The sequence below is a fragment of the Octodon degus genome, unplaced genomic scaffold, assembly GCF_000260255.1.
Source record: "Octodon degus isolate 3935 unplaced genomic scaffold, OctDeg1.0 scaffold00086, whole genome shotgun sequence".
Taxonomy (NCBI): domain Eukaryota; kingdom Metazoa; phylum Chordata; class Mammalia; order Rodentia; family Octodontidae; genus Octodon; species Octodon degus.
In genome coordinates, this window is record NW_004524662.1 from 4,007,200 (window position 1) to 4,020,852 (window position 13,653).

The 13,653-nt window shown below is 37.9% G+C and overlaps 1 protein-coding gene across 9 annotated transcripts in view; it reads left to right on the forward strand.

Moving 5' to 3' along the window:
- Ralgapa1 (Ral GTPase activating protein catalytic alpha subunit 1) overlaps positions 1-13,653 on the forward strand; it is a 263,481-nt gene that overhangs the window by 172,149 nt on the left and 77,679 nt on the right. For all 9 annotated transcript variants that reach the window (XM_023721857.1, XM_023721854.1, XM_023721851.1 and 6 more), the window contains 2 exons: positions 7,208-8,069; positions 9,981-10,052. In XM_023721857.1, coding sequence (XP_023577625.1) covers positions 7,208-8,069; positions 9,981-10,052 — 934 coding nt within the window. The remainder of the gene's footprint in view (positions 1-7,207; positions 8,070-9,980; positions 10,053-13,653) is intronic.

The following is a 13,653-nucleotide window of genomic DNA, read 5'->3' on the forward strand; positions in this document are numbered from 1 at the left end:
TATATAAAGTGGTTGCTTTATGTAACAGTTACAGTCTTGAATAGCAACAGAGATCATGTGTCCCACAAAACTAGAACTACTTAGTCTCTAGTCCTTTATAGAAAAAGATTGCTGATCCCTATTATGTTAGAATGATTTGGGCAGTGAACCCAGAAGCAGAGACCAGTCTGAGGCTATTATAGCAGGCCATGCCAGTTTGTCTGAAGGCTTAAAATAAACTGTTGTTTAGTTACTAAAGAACAGGAGTAAGAATAGAAAGAAGAGGAAAGAGTATAGGAGATATAGAACAGGTAAAGTCTAAAAGCCTTTGTAATAAAGAAATGGAAGAATTTGGAATAGCTTTCTGACTTACTTGTTTCTGGCTTAAAGATTGATTAGATTTTTCACAAAATCTGTAGATTCATAGAAGGAATACAAAATAAAATATAGATTTAAAAGAAATCAACCTTTTCCAGTATCTTTTAAATTTCATACACAGAGCTTTAGCAAGCAATTAGTTGTATATTCAAATCTAGATCTTAACAGAGAGATCTTTGTTATGGGTGTGTGTGTGTGTGTGTGTGTGTGTGTGTGTGTGTGTGTGAAGTTGAAAGAAAAGACAAAAATATTTTCTCAGAAACCAGGACAGTTGCCGGGACATCGATCACTCAGTGGCATAAACACCTTCCTGGCAAGCGCAAGGTCCTGAGTTTGATCCCTGGTGCCACAAAAAAAAAGTCTCTAGTTTGGGGGCCCGGGGAGATAGCTCAGTGGAAGGTCCTGAGTTTGATCCCTGGTACCACAAAAAAAAAAAAAAAAAGCAAAGCAAAGAAACAACGAGAGTAAAGAATCTTTGGGGGCTGGGGGAGCCCAACATCGTAGCATACTGCTGTACTACCAGCATTCTGGGAGGCTGAACTAGGAGGACTGAAAGTTTGAGTCCAGGCCTGGGCAATTTAGCAACTTAGTGAGACCCTACATCAAATTACAAAATGGACTGGGGATTAAGCTCAGCAAAGGTCCTGGGTCCATTCTCCACTACAGTAATAGGGGAAAAAAATAATTGGCTCAATAGTATAAAATAATAGAATAGTAAGGTCCAAGAGGATGGACAAGTATATCTGCTTTAGTTTCAGCAGAGATGTAAGGAAAAGAAGTAGATGTTTGTGGGTGAAGCACATGATACGAAGCAGAGCCACCCCATGAACATCCCACCTGTTCTATATCTCCCGTACTCTTTCCTTTTCTTTCTGTTCTGTTTAAACAAGTTTTACTGGCTTTGTGCAGTGGCACACACTTGTAAACCCAGTACTCTGAAAACTCAGGCAGGAGAATTGCCAGACATTCAAGGCCAGCCTAGGCTACATAGTGAATTCAAATCAGCCTGACCTACATAAGACATGTCAAAAAAAACAAAACAAAACAAAAGAAGCTTGTCTGCTTAAAATCGCCAGAAAGTGATAAAACAGTAGATAAGCTAAAGGATAACTGTATTTTTAAGCTAAGACAGAAGTGGGAAGGAAATCTTTAACAGAACAAAGTCTCTGAGGAGAGGAGCTACAAAACATTGTTGCTAGAATTCACCTTTTTCTGGGAGAAAAAGATGGTTAAGTAAAGTTAAGAGAATGGCAGAAGTTATTGAGAGCTCAATAGAAAATAGAAATCACAAAGCTTTGGCTGCACCAGTGAATCGCTAGTAAGATGGATATAGCAGACATACAAGGAAATTAAAGAGTTTTGGAATATTGGTATACGGGTTAGCCTTGGAACTCAGCCTCAGTAGGGTCAAACTTCTGTCATAAGTGTGCAAAAGTGGTAGAATCCAAAAGTAGATGTGGTTGGTAATAAGATAGAACAGCAGTTCTCAGCCGTGGCCACACATTAGGATACCAGTGCTCCAGTTCCATCCCTAGAAATTTTGATCCATTAATCCAGTATTGCTGCAATTTTTTTTTTTAAAAAGCTCTGTATAAAACGAACATTTAGCCACAGTGGAGAACCACTAGGAGAATCCCTATATTACAACCATGGTTCTGAAAATAATTTTTTAGGTATTGAAATCTTTTAAATAAATTTTACAAGGAAGCTCAACTTGTTAAACTTGTTTAACAAGTTAGAACTGCATCAGAGTAAAGGGCTGGGATCCTACTGACTTTCCTGTGACTTTTTAGGGACCAAAAAAAAATTGCTTTTAGGGACCCTCTCCAAGGACCATACAAAATACAATTAGGAAGTCACTAGGCTAGAAGATTGTAGTCAAAGAGGAGGCTATGAAAGAAGAGTTTGTTCAAAGGCAGAATATTTATAAATAATCTACATCTACAATGTAAACTGATACCATACATTGACAATAAAGATAAGACATTCAAAGTAGCGCTAGGTTTAGAGCTGACCATAAGGTGCTGATAGTTTACTTAGAGCACAAATATACAGGCGAAATCATAATGTAAGAATTGAATTATTGCTAAGATATAAAAGAGACACACTGGTCCGTGTAATACAGCAAAATAATTTAGACAGTAATTGATATAAGCAACTTAAAATCACCTTGTTAGTTTTGTCATAGTAAGTAACAGTTTAAAGTTATATGAGCACCAGGGAGATAGCTGAGCTGCACAAGCTCCTGCCTGGCCAAGTGCAGGGTCCCAAGTTCAATCCTCAGTACAAAAAATAATAATAATAAAGTTATGTGAAAAGATTAGCTGCTCTTTGCATTTTTAGGGTATCATGGTAACATTTTGACTCATGACAGTACAGTGTATCTCTTAATACAATAAATGGAGTTTTGCATTATATAAAAGGAAGTTTTCATATATCATAAAATGTACTGTACAATATGTCATTGTATAAGAAAAGATGTAAAGAGTTTAACATTAATATCACATACTCTGTAATATTTATTCTCTAAATGTATTAAGTAATTCCCTTTGGACCTCCTCAAAGGTATTGAAAACCAGATAAATGCTGAATCTTTTAGGCTCAGCTATGAGCTAACAGTGGGTGACTCTCTGTTTTGTAGTGACTGCATGCTGTTGAGGGGGTTAATGTAGTAAAAGTGACTGATCATTGTGCCCTTGTTAAAGGCATGTTTCATCATATTCAAGTATTTTTCTGGCCAATGAATTCTGAACATAGTGTGTCCCTAATCAGCTCAGTATTGGATTAAACAAGACTGATTTGAGAACTATTGGCAGGAGTAGCTGTAATTATTAAATTTACTAAATAATAAGGCAAGGTAGTGAATTTGGCTTTTTGTCAAATGGCAGTAGTCTTATTAACAAAAAGTCATCATTTGCAGTGTCAAAGTGAAAGGAGGTTCCAGAGGATTTGTTCTGTCCTAATTATAGTTTCACCTATGCATATTATGCAAAGCTAATATTTAAAGCTTTTGCCAAAATTAACTTCCTCTGCATGTTCTATTACAGTGCAGTAAATTGCAGCAGCTTTTTATGTCTTGCTGCTTTTGTATGCCATAATAATGTATAATTATGGGTTTGCTGCAAATGCTGTTGGGTTTGTTTAATCTGACAATCTGAAAAGACAACTCTGAATAGACATATTTAAATGAATGCTGGTTAATACAAAGCCTTAGGAGCATTGATATCTTCATTTTTGCATTTCTGCGTAAGACAGTTATTTTAGAATTTTATTTTGAATTTCAAAGTTAAGAGAATTTTGTGTCTTCCTCATTTATAAGCTGATAGTTTAGTATAATGGAAAGATGTATGTTGTGTGTTTCATAACTCAGAGATAAATCTAAATACCCAATTAGCAAGTTGGGGAGATTTTTATTCTTTTGTATATAGACATTTGTCTTTAATTTCTAGTGCAACTTAGGAAAGAATTATTTTACCAACATCTGAAATCTAAATTTACTCTTTGTCGTCACTGTTAATATTTGTGACAGATTTATGAACAAGCACTTCCTACTTGAGTGAAGTAGGAAGAGAGTATGTCATAGATACATTGGGAAGAGAATAATCAGGTACATAGACTGGTATCTGGGCTTGGGGTTTATGTTTTAGGGAACAGACTGCTCAGTCTTGGAGTTTACTTCTAAGCAAGTTCGTAAAAGGAACTCATAAAATTAATATTCTTTACAGTGGTGTCAAAATTGAATGATTTCTATTGTGTGCATTACGTACTTGTACATAAGAGTTCTTAATTCTTTACAAATACATGGTATTTTATATAAAAATGAGGTTAAAGAATTTTATATAATTTATCATGATCACAGAGCACATCGAAGAAATGGATTCTTCTGTAAATCCCTTTCTGAAATCATTGCTATTGGGACCAGGGAGGTGTCTCAGTAGAATAAGTGCTTCCCTGGCGAGCACAAGGGCCTGAGTTCAATCCCCGGTTCTGCAAAAAAAAAAAAAAAAAACCAAAAGAAATCATTGCTGTTTAATATTATTCTTTCCCTTCTTCAGAACGTAAACTTTTGTGCTCTATAAAGAAGTCTGGCCAGATAGCTCAGCTGATTGAAGCACCTGCTTAGGCAGAGCGCAGTGGCTAGGGTTCGATCCTCAGCATGCCATGCCAGCTCCACCCCCGGGGCGCATTGAAACAGTGATTGAGACTGGGCGTGGTGGCACATGCCTGTGATCCCAGCACTTGGGAGGCTGAAAACAGGAGAATCACTATGAGTCCGATCTGTGTAGTGAGACTCTGTAGACCCTGTTCTAAATACATTAAAAAAAAGAAAAAGAAAAGAACAGTTTATAGTGAATCACTTATTTAAATTGTATCATGCAACAGGAAGACAATGAGAGTGAAAAGTAGAATTTTTTTTCCTACATCAAATACTTTAGAACAGTGAATCACAATTTTCAATTATTATTTAAAACATAAGTCAGTTATCTTTGGATCAGGTTTTTCAGTTGTTCCTGGCTGTGTATTTAATAATTTATGGCAAACACTGCATTATTATTTTTGGGATTCCTATATACAGGGGAAAAAATTATTGTTTCCCTGTGTCACAGCTTAACAGAAGAGAAAAGTATAGTAATTAGAATTATGGTAAAGGAGGAAGTAATACTGAGTTGGGCAGCCAAAGACCAGCTCTGATGTGAAATCTGAGGTAGATAAATGGCTTAACTTTGTAAACATTTGTCCTCATATGCAAAATGAGAGATACTAGCTAGATTCCAGTGTAAGTGCTAGGGATAGAGCTCAGTGGCATAGCACCTGCCGGTGAGGGTGAGGTTATCAGTTTGACTCCTGGTACCAAAACAAAAACAATTTTACACTGTAAACAGTCATATATATTGTTATTAAGGGCAAGCAAACGTTTGAAACCACCTTTGTTTCATGTCATCCAGTGATACAGTTTTGAAAATAGAGGCTTAAGGTAATCATTTGGTGTGAATGATCTTTAGAATTTAGCATAAATATAATTTTTAAACAGCTTAATATATTAAGAACATTTACAGGTATGTAAACATGAAATTGACCAATAATGTAAATTTTGTATAGTAAAATTTTAAAATCAAAGCCTAAGGAAAACATTTTAAGACTTGGAGAAGATAGTATTAATGGCATAATAGCTGACTGGTTCTCTGTCTTACCATTTACTAGTTGGTGTTAGTTTTAGCTCAAGGGCTACAACCTTTAAAATATAATGCTAATCTCTTTTGCCTCTTTTTAAGAAATTGTATTAGCAGTGGACAAGCTAAGTCTTTTTTAATGTTAGGTTTATTGAGGTATAGTTTGTATAAACTATAATGTATCCTTTCTTGTTGGGGAACTTTTCTGTGTATTTTTTATGTTGGTGGTTACATACTTCTGTACAACTTACTAAAAGTCATCAAACTAAGTACTGGAATGTGTAGGTTTTATTGTGTGTAAATGAGGACACTCTTAAATCTATATTCTGTGGGGTAGGCCTTAGAGTTCCCAACTGATTAACTTACAGATAACATAGTCAAGTGTACTCTGTGACAAAGGTAGAATAATACAGAAACACCATGACTCTCTCTGTCTATAAGACAAGAATACTAACCATATGTGCATGTACACAACTAAATACACTCTTCTCACCTTACTCAATAACACATCTTTAGCACTAACAGCTTTCTTCCTGCTTACTGTATTGTGTATTGAAAAATATCAAGATAATCATAAATCCATTGTCTCTATTTCCTGAAATCCCCCAATCTGAATGTGCTTCACCATAAGCCTTCTCTAGAATTATACTAGCAGTTGGAATCTGTTAGCTTCAACTGGATATAGTCTCCTTTCTCCTCTCGCTTCATTCTCTGTGACCTGTCTTCCCTCTCTCCTTCAGATCCTGACATAATACTTTATATAATACCTTTGGAGGACTCTCTACTGTGTCTTTGAGTTCTATTTTACTAATCCATTTTAGTTTTTAAAATTATTCATATGAATATGCTTATTTGTTTGCTTTCATTAATATGCTTTGGGAACAAGAAAATGATCTTGGATACAACTAAGTGTTAGACTAGACCATCCTACCCAGTGGAATTCCTTAGAAAAATGTGATACATGTGCCTACCCATCCAAGATTTTTGCCTTTAAAACAAAGGTTTTTTAGCATGTACTGGCTATGTTTATTTGCTGTTTAAATTCACTGTCCCCTGAAATTTAATCAAAATGCCTTTTTCTCAGAAACACGTACCTCATCAATAAAAGCCATTATTAAATAACATTTAAAACATTCTGCAAACTGTGTCTCCGAATCTGGAATCTATTCATCAGATAAGAAACTTATCAGTTGGATAGATCGTATTGGCTTTTTAATCTGTGTTCAGTATTCCAAGTGACTGATTTATGATACTTCTGATCATTCAAAAGTAATCTACATTTTAAAGGTTTTTATTTAAATTATGGATCCATTAGGAAATATTTAAAAAGACTTCCAAGTAAAATAAGAAAAGTTTTACCAAAAAAGTTTTTCCCCCACTTTTACCATTATTTCTAAATACAGAATCCAGATTGGAAATAATCAAGTATTTGTGATTTTTATTGATGTGATGAGGTACCTACTTATTGTCTAAATATTGCATTATTTTTGACATTTTCTATTTTTGTTTGGTTTTGGTTTGAATTTTTTTGGGGGGGTACCAGGAATCAAACTGAGGACCTCATGTTTCCCATGCAGGTGCTATGCTACTGAGCTATAACCTTAGCCCTGGTATTTCATTATTTTTATGACTTCTAGGAAGTAATAATATTCCTACTTACTTATATTTTTTATTTCCAGTGAAAACGCAGATACAACAAGGATTAATTTCGATAGCAGCCCGCACTGTTATAACACATCTGGTAAATCACTTGGGCCATTATCCAATGAGTGGTGGTCCTGCTATGCTAACAAGCCAGGTGTGTGAAAATCATGATAATCATTACAGTGAAAGTAATGAACTTTCTCCTGAGCTCTTTGAAAGTCCAAATATCCAGTTCTTTGTGTTAAACAATACAACCCTAGTGTCTTGTATCCAGATCAGATCAGAAGAGAGTATGCCTGGAGGAGGTTTATCAGCTGGCCTTGCGTCAGCCAATTCAAATGTCAGAATCATAGTACGCGACCTCTCTGGAAAATACTCATGGGATTCTGCTATACTATATGGACCACCTCCTGTAAGTGGCTTGTCAGAACCTACATCTTTCATACTATCATTGTCTCACCAAGAGAAACCAGAAGAGCCTCTTGCATCTAATGAATGTTTAGAAGACATGACAGTAAAAGATGGACTTTCCCTCCAGTTTAAAAGATTTAGAGAAACTGTACCAACTTGGGATACAATCAGAGATGAAGAAGATGTTCTTGATGAGCTCTTGCAGTATCTGGGTGTTACTAGCCCTGAGTGCTTACAGAGAACTGGAATCTCACTTAATATTCCTGCCCCACAACCTGTGTGCATTTCTGAAAAACAAGAGAATGATGTTATTAATGCTATCCTTAAGCAACACACAGAGGAAAAAGAATTTGTCGAGAAGCACTTTAATGACTTAAATATGAAAGCTGTGGAGCAAGATGAACCAATACCTCAAAAACCTCAATCAGCATTTTATTACTGCAGATTGCTTCTTAGTATATTAGGAATGAATTCCTGGGACAAACGGTAAGAGTAAATAAGTCGGGGGGGGGGTTGTTTGTTGTTTGTTTGTTTGTTTTGTTCTGTAGTGGGCATTGAACCTTTGCACTGAGCTATGACTACCCAGACCTTTTATTACTTTATTTTGATACATGTTCCTTCAAAGTCAGTAAGTTGCCCAGCCTGGGTTCAAACTTGTAATCATCCTGCCTCAACCTTCCATAGTGATGGTCTCCCAGCTTTCTTCATCTCTAATCAAGGATTTTAGTCTCTTCTTTTCCTCACTAAATTTTACCTATCAGCTGTTGGCCTGTAGACAGATCTAGTTGCTTGGTTGGCTAGTTGATTGGTTTTGAGAGCATTGAATCATATGAGAACTCAGAGGAATAAAAAGATAATTTAATTCAGTAAATTATTAACATTTTCAGAATGACAATTAGGACAGTCTGAGTTAGGAATCGTAATCCTGTTTTTTCCTCCAACTATAATATGATTATTTCTATTTTGAGCTGTGGGGAAAGTAACCCAAGATTTAGAATCAAACCAAGAAATAAAATTTGGAATTTATTTCTCTTAATATCTTGTTTTCTTACAGTTGTTTAAAACTTTTATTTTTAAAAATATTAAAGTCCAATTGAGCGAGCTCAGTGAACTAAGTGCCTGCTTTGGCAAGTGTAGGAACCAGGGTTCAGTCCCCAGCACTGTTTGGCAATGCCGGCCCTGTACCTGGGCACACTGAGCCAGACATTGAGATTAATCCCATGCTGGGAGGCTGAAAGCAGGAGGCTCAGTAGGAGTCCAAGCAATGTAGTGAGACCCTGAACCAAATACAGGAAAAAAAATTTTTTTAATTAAAAAATAAAAATTTTGAGAGGCCGGGGAATATAGCTTAGTGGCATGAGCGCCTGTCAAGCACAAGGTCCTGAGTTCAATCCCCAGTACGGGAAAGAGAGAAAAATAAGAGAAAGGGAGGGAGGGAGGAACGGAGGGCGGGGGGGAGGGAGCGGGCGGGCGGGTAAGGACTACAGTTTGGTAGTAGAGTGTAAACTTAGAATGCATGAGGCCCTGATTTTATATCCCCCCAATATGATAAACACATGAATTCCAATAAATTAGGATGGAAATGACAAAGAGCATTAGACTTGCATCAGAAGTCCTATGGTATAGTCAGTTAATCTATGAGCCTTAAGCAACAGTTTACAAATTGAGAATAATTCCCACTTCACATGGTGGAGAGAAATAATGTGCAAAACTTCTTTAACATTTTACATTAATGTAAGTGCTTACCAGTATACATTTAAATTTTGTTGGGTTTCTGATTTTTTTGGTGCTAGGGACTGAACCCAAAGCTTGTGCATGGTAAGCACTGAAATTAAGTTTTTCTTTTGTTAGTGTTTACATGGTTTAATCTCTTCCATTTATTAGAAAAATACAAAGACATATCAGCAACAGTTTACTTTTTGATATTCCAGTTACAGGTAATTGTCATTCATTTACTGTATAAATACATTTTACTCTCTTGCTATGGAATGGTCTGTATATGTTGCGTCCTGGCTAAACATGAGAAGCTGTATTTTAGCACATCAATCATTGATTTTATTTATATATTTACATCCATAGAACAGAGTTGACAAAAATTACATATTTCTTCGTAGTGTGAAAAGTACAGGTCCATTTTCTGGCTGTTAAGTTTGGGAAGCTCACAAAGGCAGGAAAAACTACAAGGAAAGACTGAAGAGGGGCTGTTATGTATAACGTGCTAGCTTATACCAGTGGTGATAGTGACATGTATTGTTTACATCTTTTCTTTCGGGACTATTCTTTGTATTAGAAGTATGAAAAGGCAAGAAAAGTATAAAAGTAGCCTGAACAGAGTGGGCAGTATTTTCAGGGCTGTCACTCACTGCAAAGGTAATGATTATGAATCTTTCTACATAGGAGGAGCTTTCATCTGCTGAAGAAAAATGAAAAACTACTTAGAGAACTTAGGAACTTGGACTCAAGGCAGTGGTAAGTTGTTGAAAACCTTAAAAACACAACTAGCAATTCAGCTATTTCTCTGTTTAGAATAATACTATGCATAATTTTGTAAAAAGTGAATAATATGTTACTGAGTTAGAACTTTCTAAGCAGAAACTTTCATTGTGCTTTAGAAATAGTTTTTAAAGAAAAATTTAGAACAGGGTTAATATGTTTTATATCTTTGAATCACGTATACATTTTTATGTATTTTATAGTTATCTTTTGTATCACAGAAAACAGACTTGGAATGTAACAAGCCACCCACTGTGACATTATTATTGTATAAAAATGCAAAGCAAATAAGATGGTCCCGAGACTTTCCCACATTCCACAGCCTGTGTCTTCTCTTTTCTTTAAAATCTCTATAACTGAGTCATCTTCTCGTACTCACTATATTTTCTTTCTTTTTTAAAAATTTTTATTTTATGTATTTAGGACAGGGACTCCAGAGTCTCACTACTAGATTACACTCATAGTGATCCTCCTGTTTACAGCCTCCCAATCCCTGGGATTAATAGGGGGTGCCACCACGCCCAGTCTCAGTGCCCTCAGTGCACCCTTGGGCCAGGCCAGCACAGCATGCCTGGGATCAAACCCTGGCTGCTGCGCTCTACCTAATCAGGTGCTTTAGTCTGCTGAGCTGTCTAGCCAACCCTCTTACTTACTGTATGCCCTTTGACTTCAGAAGTCATCTTTTTTTCTCCTTGTGTATGTTTCTCTGCTTTCTCTCTTTTATGCCTGATTTAAGATCATCAAAAAGCAGTCTCCCTTTTATCTTCCATTTCTACTTTTTCTACTGTTTTCTATTTCTCTCATGTCCTTTATTACCAATTTTTTGGTAATAATTCCAAAGTGGTTTGTTTATTTTTTTTTAATTTTTTATTTTTTAATGTATTTAGTACAAGGTCTATAGGGCCTCACTACGCAGATTGGACTTGTAGTGATTCTTCCTTTTTTCAGCCTCTTAAGCACTGGGATTACAGGAGCACTACCACACCCAGTCTCAATGGCCTATCAGTGTACCCCAGGCACAGGCCAGCATGGCAGGCAGGGGATGAACCCCACATCCCTGTGCTGCCTACGCAGGTGCTTTAATCTGCTGAGTTACTTGACCTGCTTTTCCAAAGTGGCTTTTATTGTGAAATTTTTTAGCTTCTTTCAGAGTGATGTTTTTAAAATAATTGTTTTTTGTTTGTTACAAATAAAAAACAAAAGTAATCCATGTATTTAAAATACTACGGTTAACAATTTTGATTCTTTTTTGAAGGATAAACTTTCTTTTAATAAAACTAATCATAGGGAGATACATGTATATAATTTTTTCCCACTTTTATATGAGAATTTTTCTGTCATTTAGATAATCTCCAAAAAGAATCTCTGCTGTGTCAAGTTTACTGTTACTAGCCATTAACAATTTCTTGCCTCTGGGGCCAGCGAGGTAGCTTAGTGGAACAAGTGCTTGCCTGGAAAGTGCAAGGTCCTGAGTGGATCCCTGGTACCACCAAAAAAAAAAAAAAAAAAAATATCTTGCCTCTGCATAGATTCCCAGAAATACAATTGAAAGTATAGGTGAAAAAATAAATAAATAAAAATAAAATAAGAGAGTATAAGTTTCAAGTATAAACACATATTTCAGACTATATATATATTACAGAATTGCTTTCCAGTAAGTAATAATTTAGAAATCCACCAGCATGGTGTGAGAGTATCTATATCCTGGCCAGCACGGGATATAATCACATTTCCTTACTCCTTATAGCTTGAGAAACAGATCACATCTCTTTAATTTTTATTTTTCATATATTTATATATAATTTTAATATTGATAAATTTTCTCAGCATACTTAGGTTTTTATTTAGGAATTTTGTAAGTTCTAATGTTTCCTTGTATGTATATGTATATTAAATGCTAACTTTCATACTATCTTTGTGAATTACTTGTTCAGCTTTCAGTTTTCAACTTTAGATTGTTTAAAATAAAGTGTTCACTTTTATATAGCCGCATCTCAATATTTTTCTTTTTTTTATTTTTTCATTTTTTTATTTTTTTGGCGGAACCAGGGATTGAACTCAGGCCCTTGTGCTTGCCAGGGAAGCGCTTATTCCACTGAGCCATCTCCCCGGCCCTCAGTATTTTTCTTTAGATTGCCTCAATTTGTTACGCTTACAGAGTTCTGTCTTTTAGAGGCTGAGGCAGGAGAATCACAATGAGTTGAGTTTCAAGGCCAGCCTGGGCTACAAAGTGAGTTGAAGGCCAGCCTAAACTGCAGGGCAAACCCTGTCTCAATCAAAAGAAGAAGCTATTTCTTACTGACTTACCTGTTTTTGAGTAAATGTTACTCTCCTTATCTGCTTAGTATAGCTTTATATTTTAATATTTGATCTGCATAGTATTTTTTTTTTTCAAACCTCCTCTCACGTTTTTCTGTTCTTTATTCTAAGTTATTTATTATTCTGGAATCATGTTAGAGTTATGCTGTTTTTTTCAGGAGAAAAAAAAATCTCATTAGTATTTCATTTAGATCTTCAGTAAAACTCTTATCAAAAGAACAGGCACTGAGACCCAGTCCTAGCCCAGGTCCGGTGAGTGTGTGGAGAGTTTCTTGCTACCCTGCGCCGGCGGGACCAGTCCCAGCCCAGGCACAGCGTGGGCCTGACCCTCTCCCACCCCCTTGGGCCACCCCCCACCACTCCGCAGCACCTCCCCCACCCCGCCCGCTGAGTAGGAATTTCTGCCCCGTTCCAGGATCCACCAGACACAGTCCTAGCCCAGGTCCTGTGAGTGTGTGGGAGAGCTTCCTGCTACCCTGCGCCAGCAGGACCAGTCCCAGCCCAGGCGCAGTGTGGACCGGACCCTCTCCCACCCCATTGGGCCACCTCCCACCACTCCGCAGCACCTCCCCCACCCTGCGTGCTGAGTAGGAATTTCTGCCCCTTTCCGGGAAGCCCCAGACCCACTCCTAGCCCAGGTCCAGTGAGTGTGTGGAGAGCTTCCTGCTAACCTGCGCCAGGGGGACCAGTCCCAGCCCAGGTGCAGCGTGGGCTGGACCCTCTCCCACCCCCTTGGGCCGCCCTCACCACTCCGCAGCACCTCCCCCACCCCGCCCGCTGAGTAGGAATTTCTGCCCCGTTCCAGGAACCCCCAAACCCAGTCCTAGCCCAGGTCCTGTGAGTGTGTGGGAGAGCTTCCTGCTACCCTGCACCAGAGGGACCAGTCCCAGCCCAGGCGCAGTGTGGGCCAGACCCTCTCCCACCCCCTTGGGCCACCTACCACCACTCTGCAGCACCTCCCCCACCCTGTGCGCCGAGTAGGAATTTCTGCCCCGTTCCGGGAACTCCCACACCCACTCCTAGCCCAGGTCCACTGAGTGTGTAGAGAGCTTCCTCTTCCCCCTCCTTCACCTTCCCCCCTCCAGGCACAGCTCAGGCCTGGCATACACGCCTGGGGTGTAACCCTGCAGCTGCAATCCCAGCAGAGAGTGTAGAGGATAGATCCACCCAGCTAGTCCAGGAGCAGAACATCTTCCCACAGGGGCACAACAGGTTCGCCCTCAAGGGCAGCAGTGGGAAGAAGCTGAGCACAGCAGCC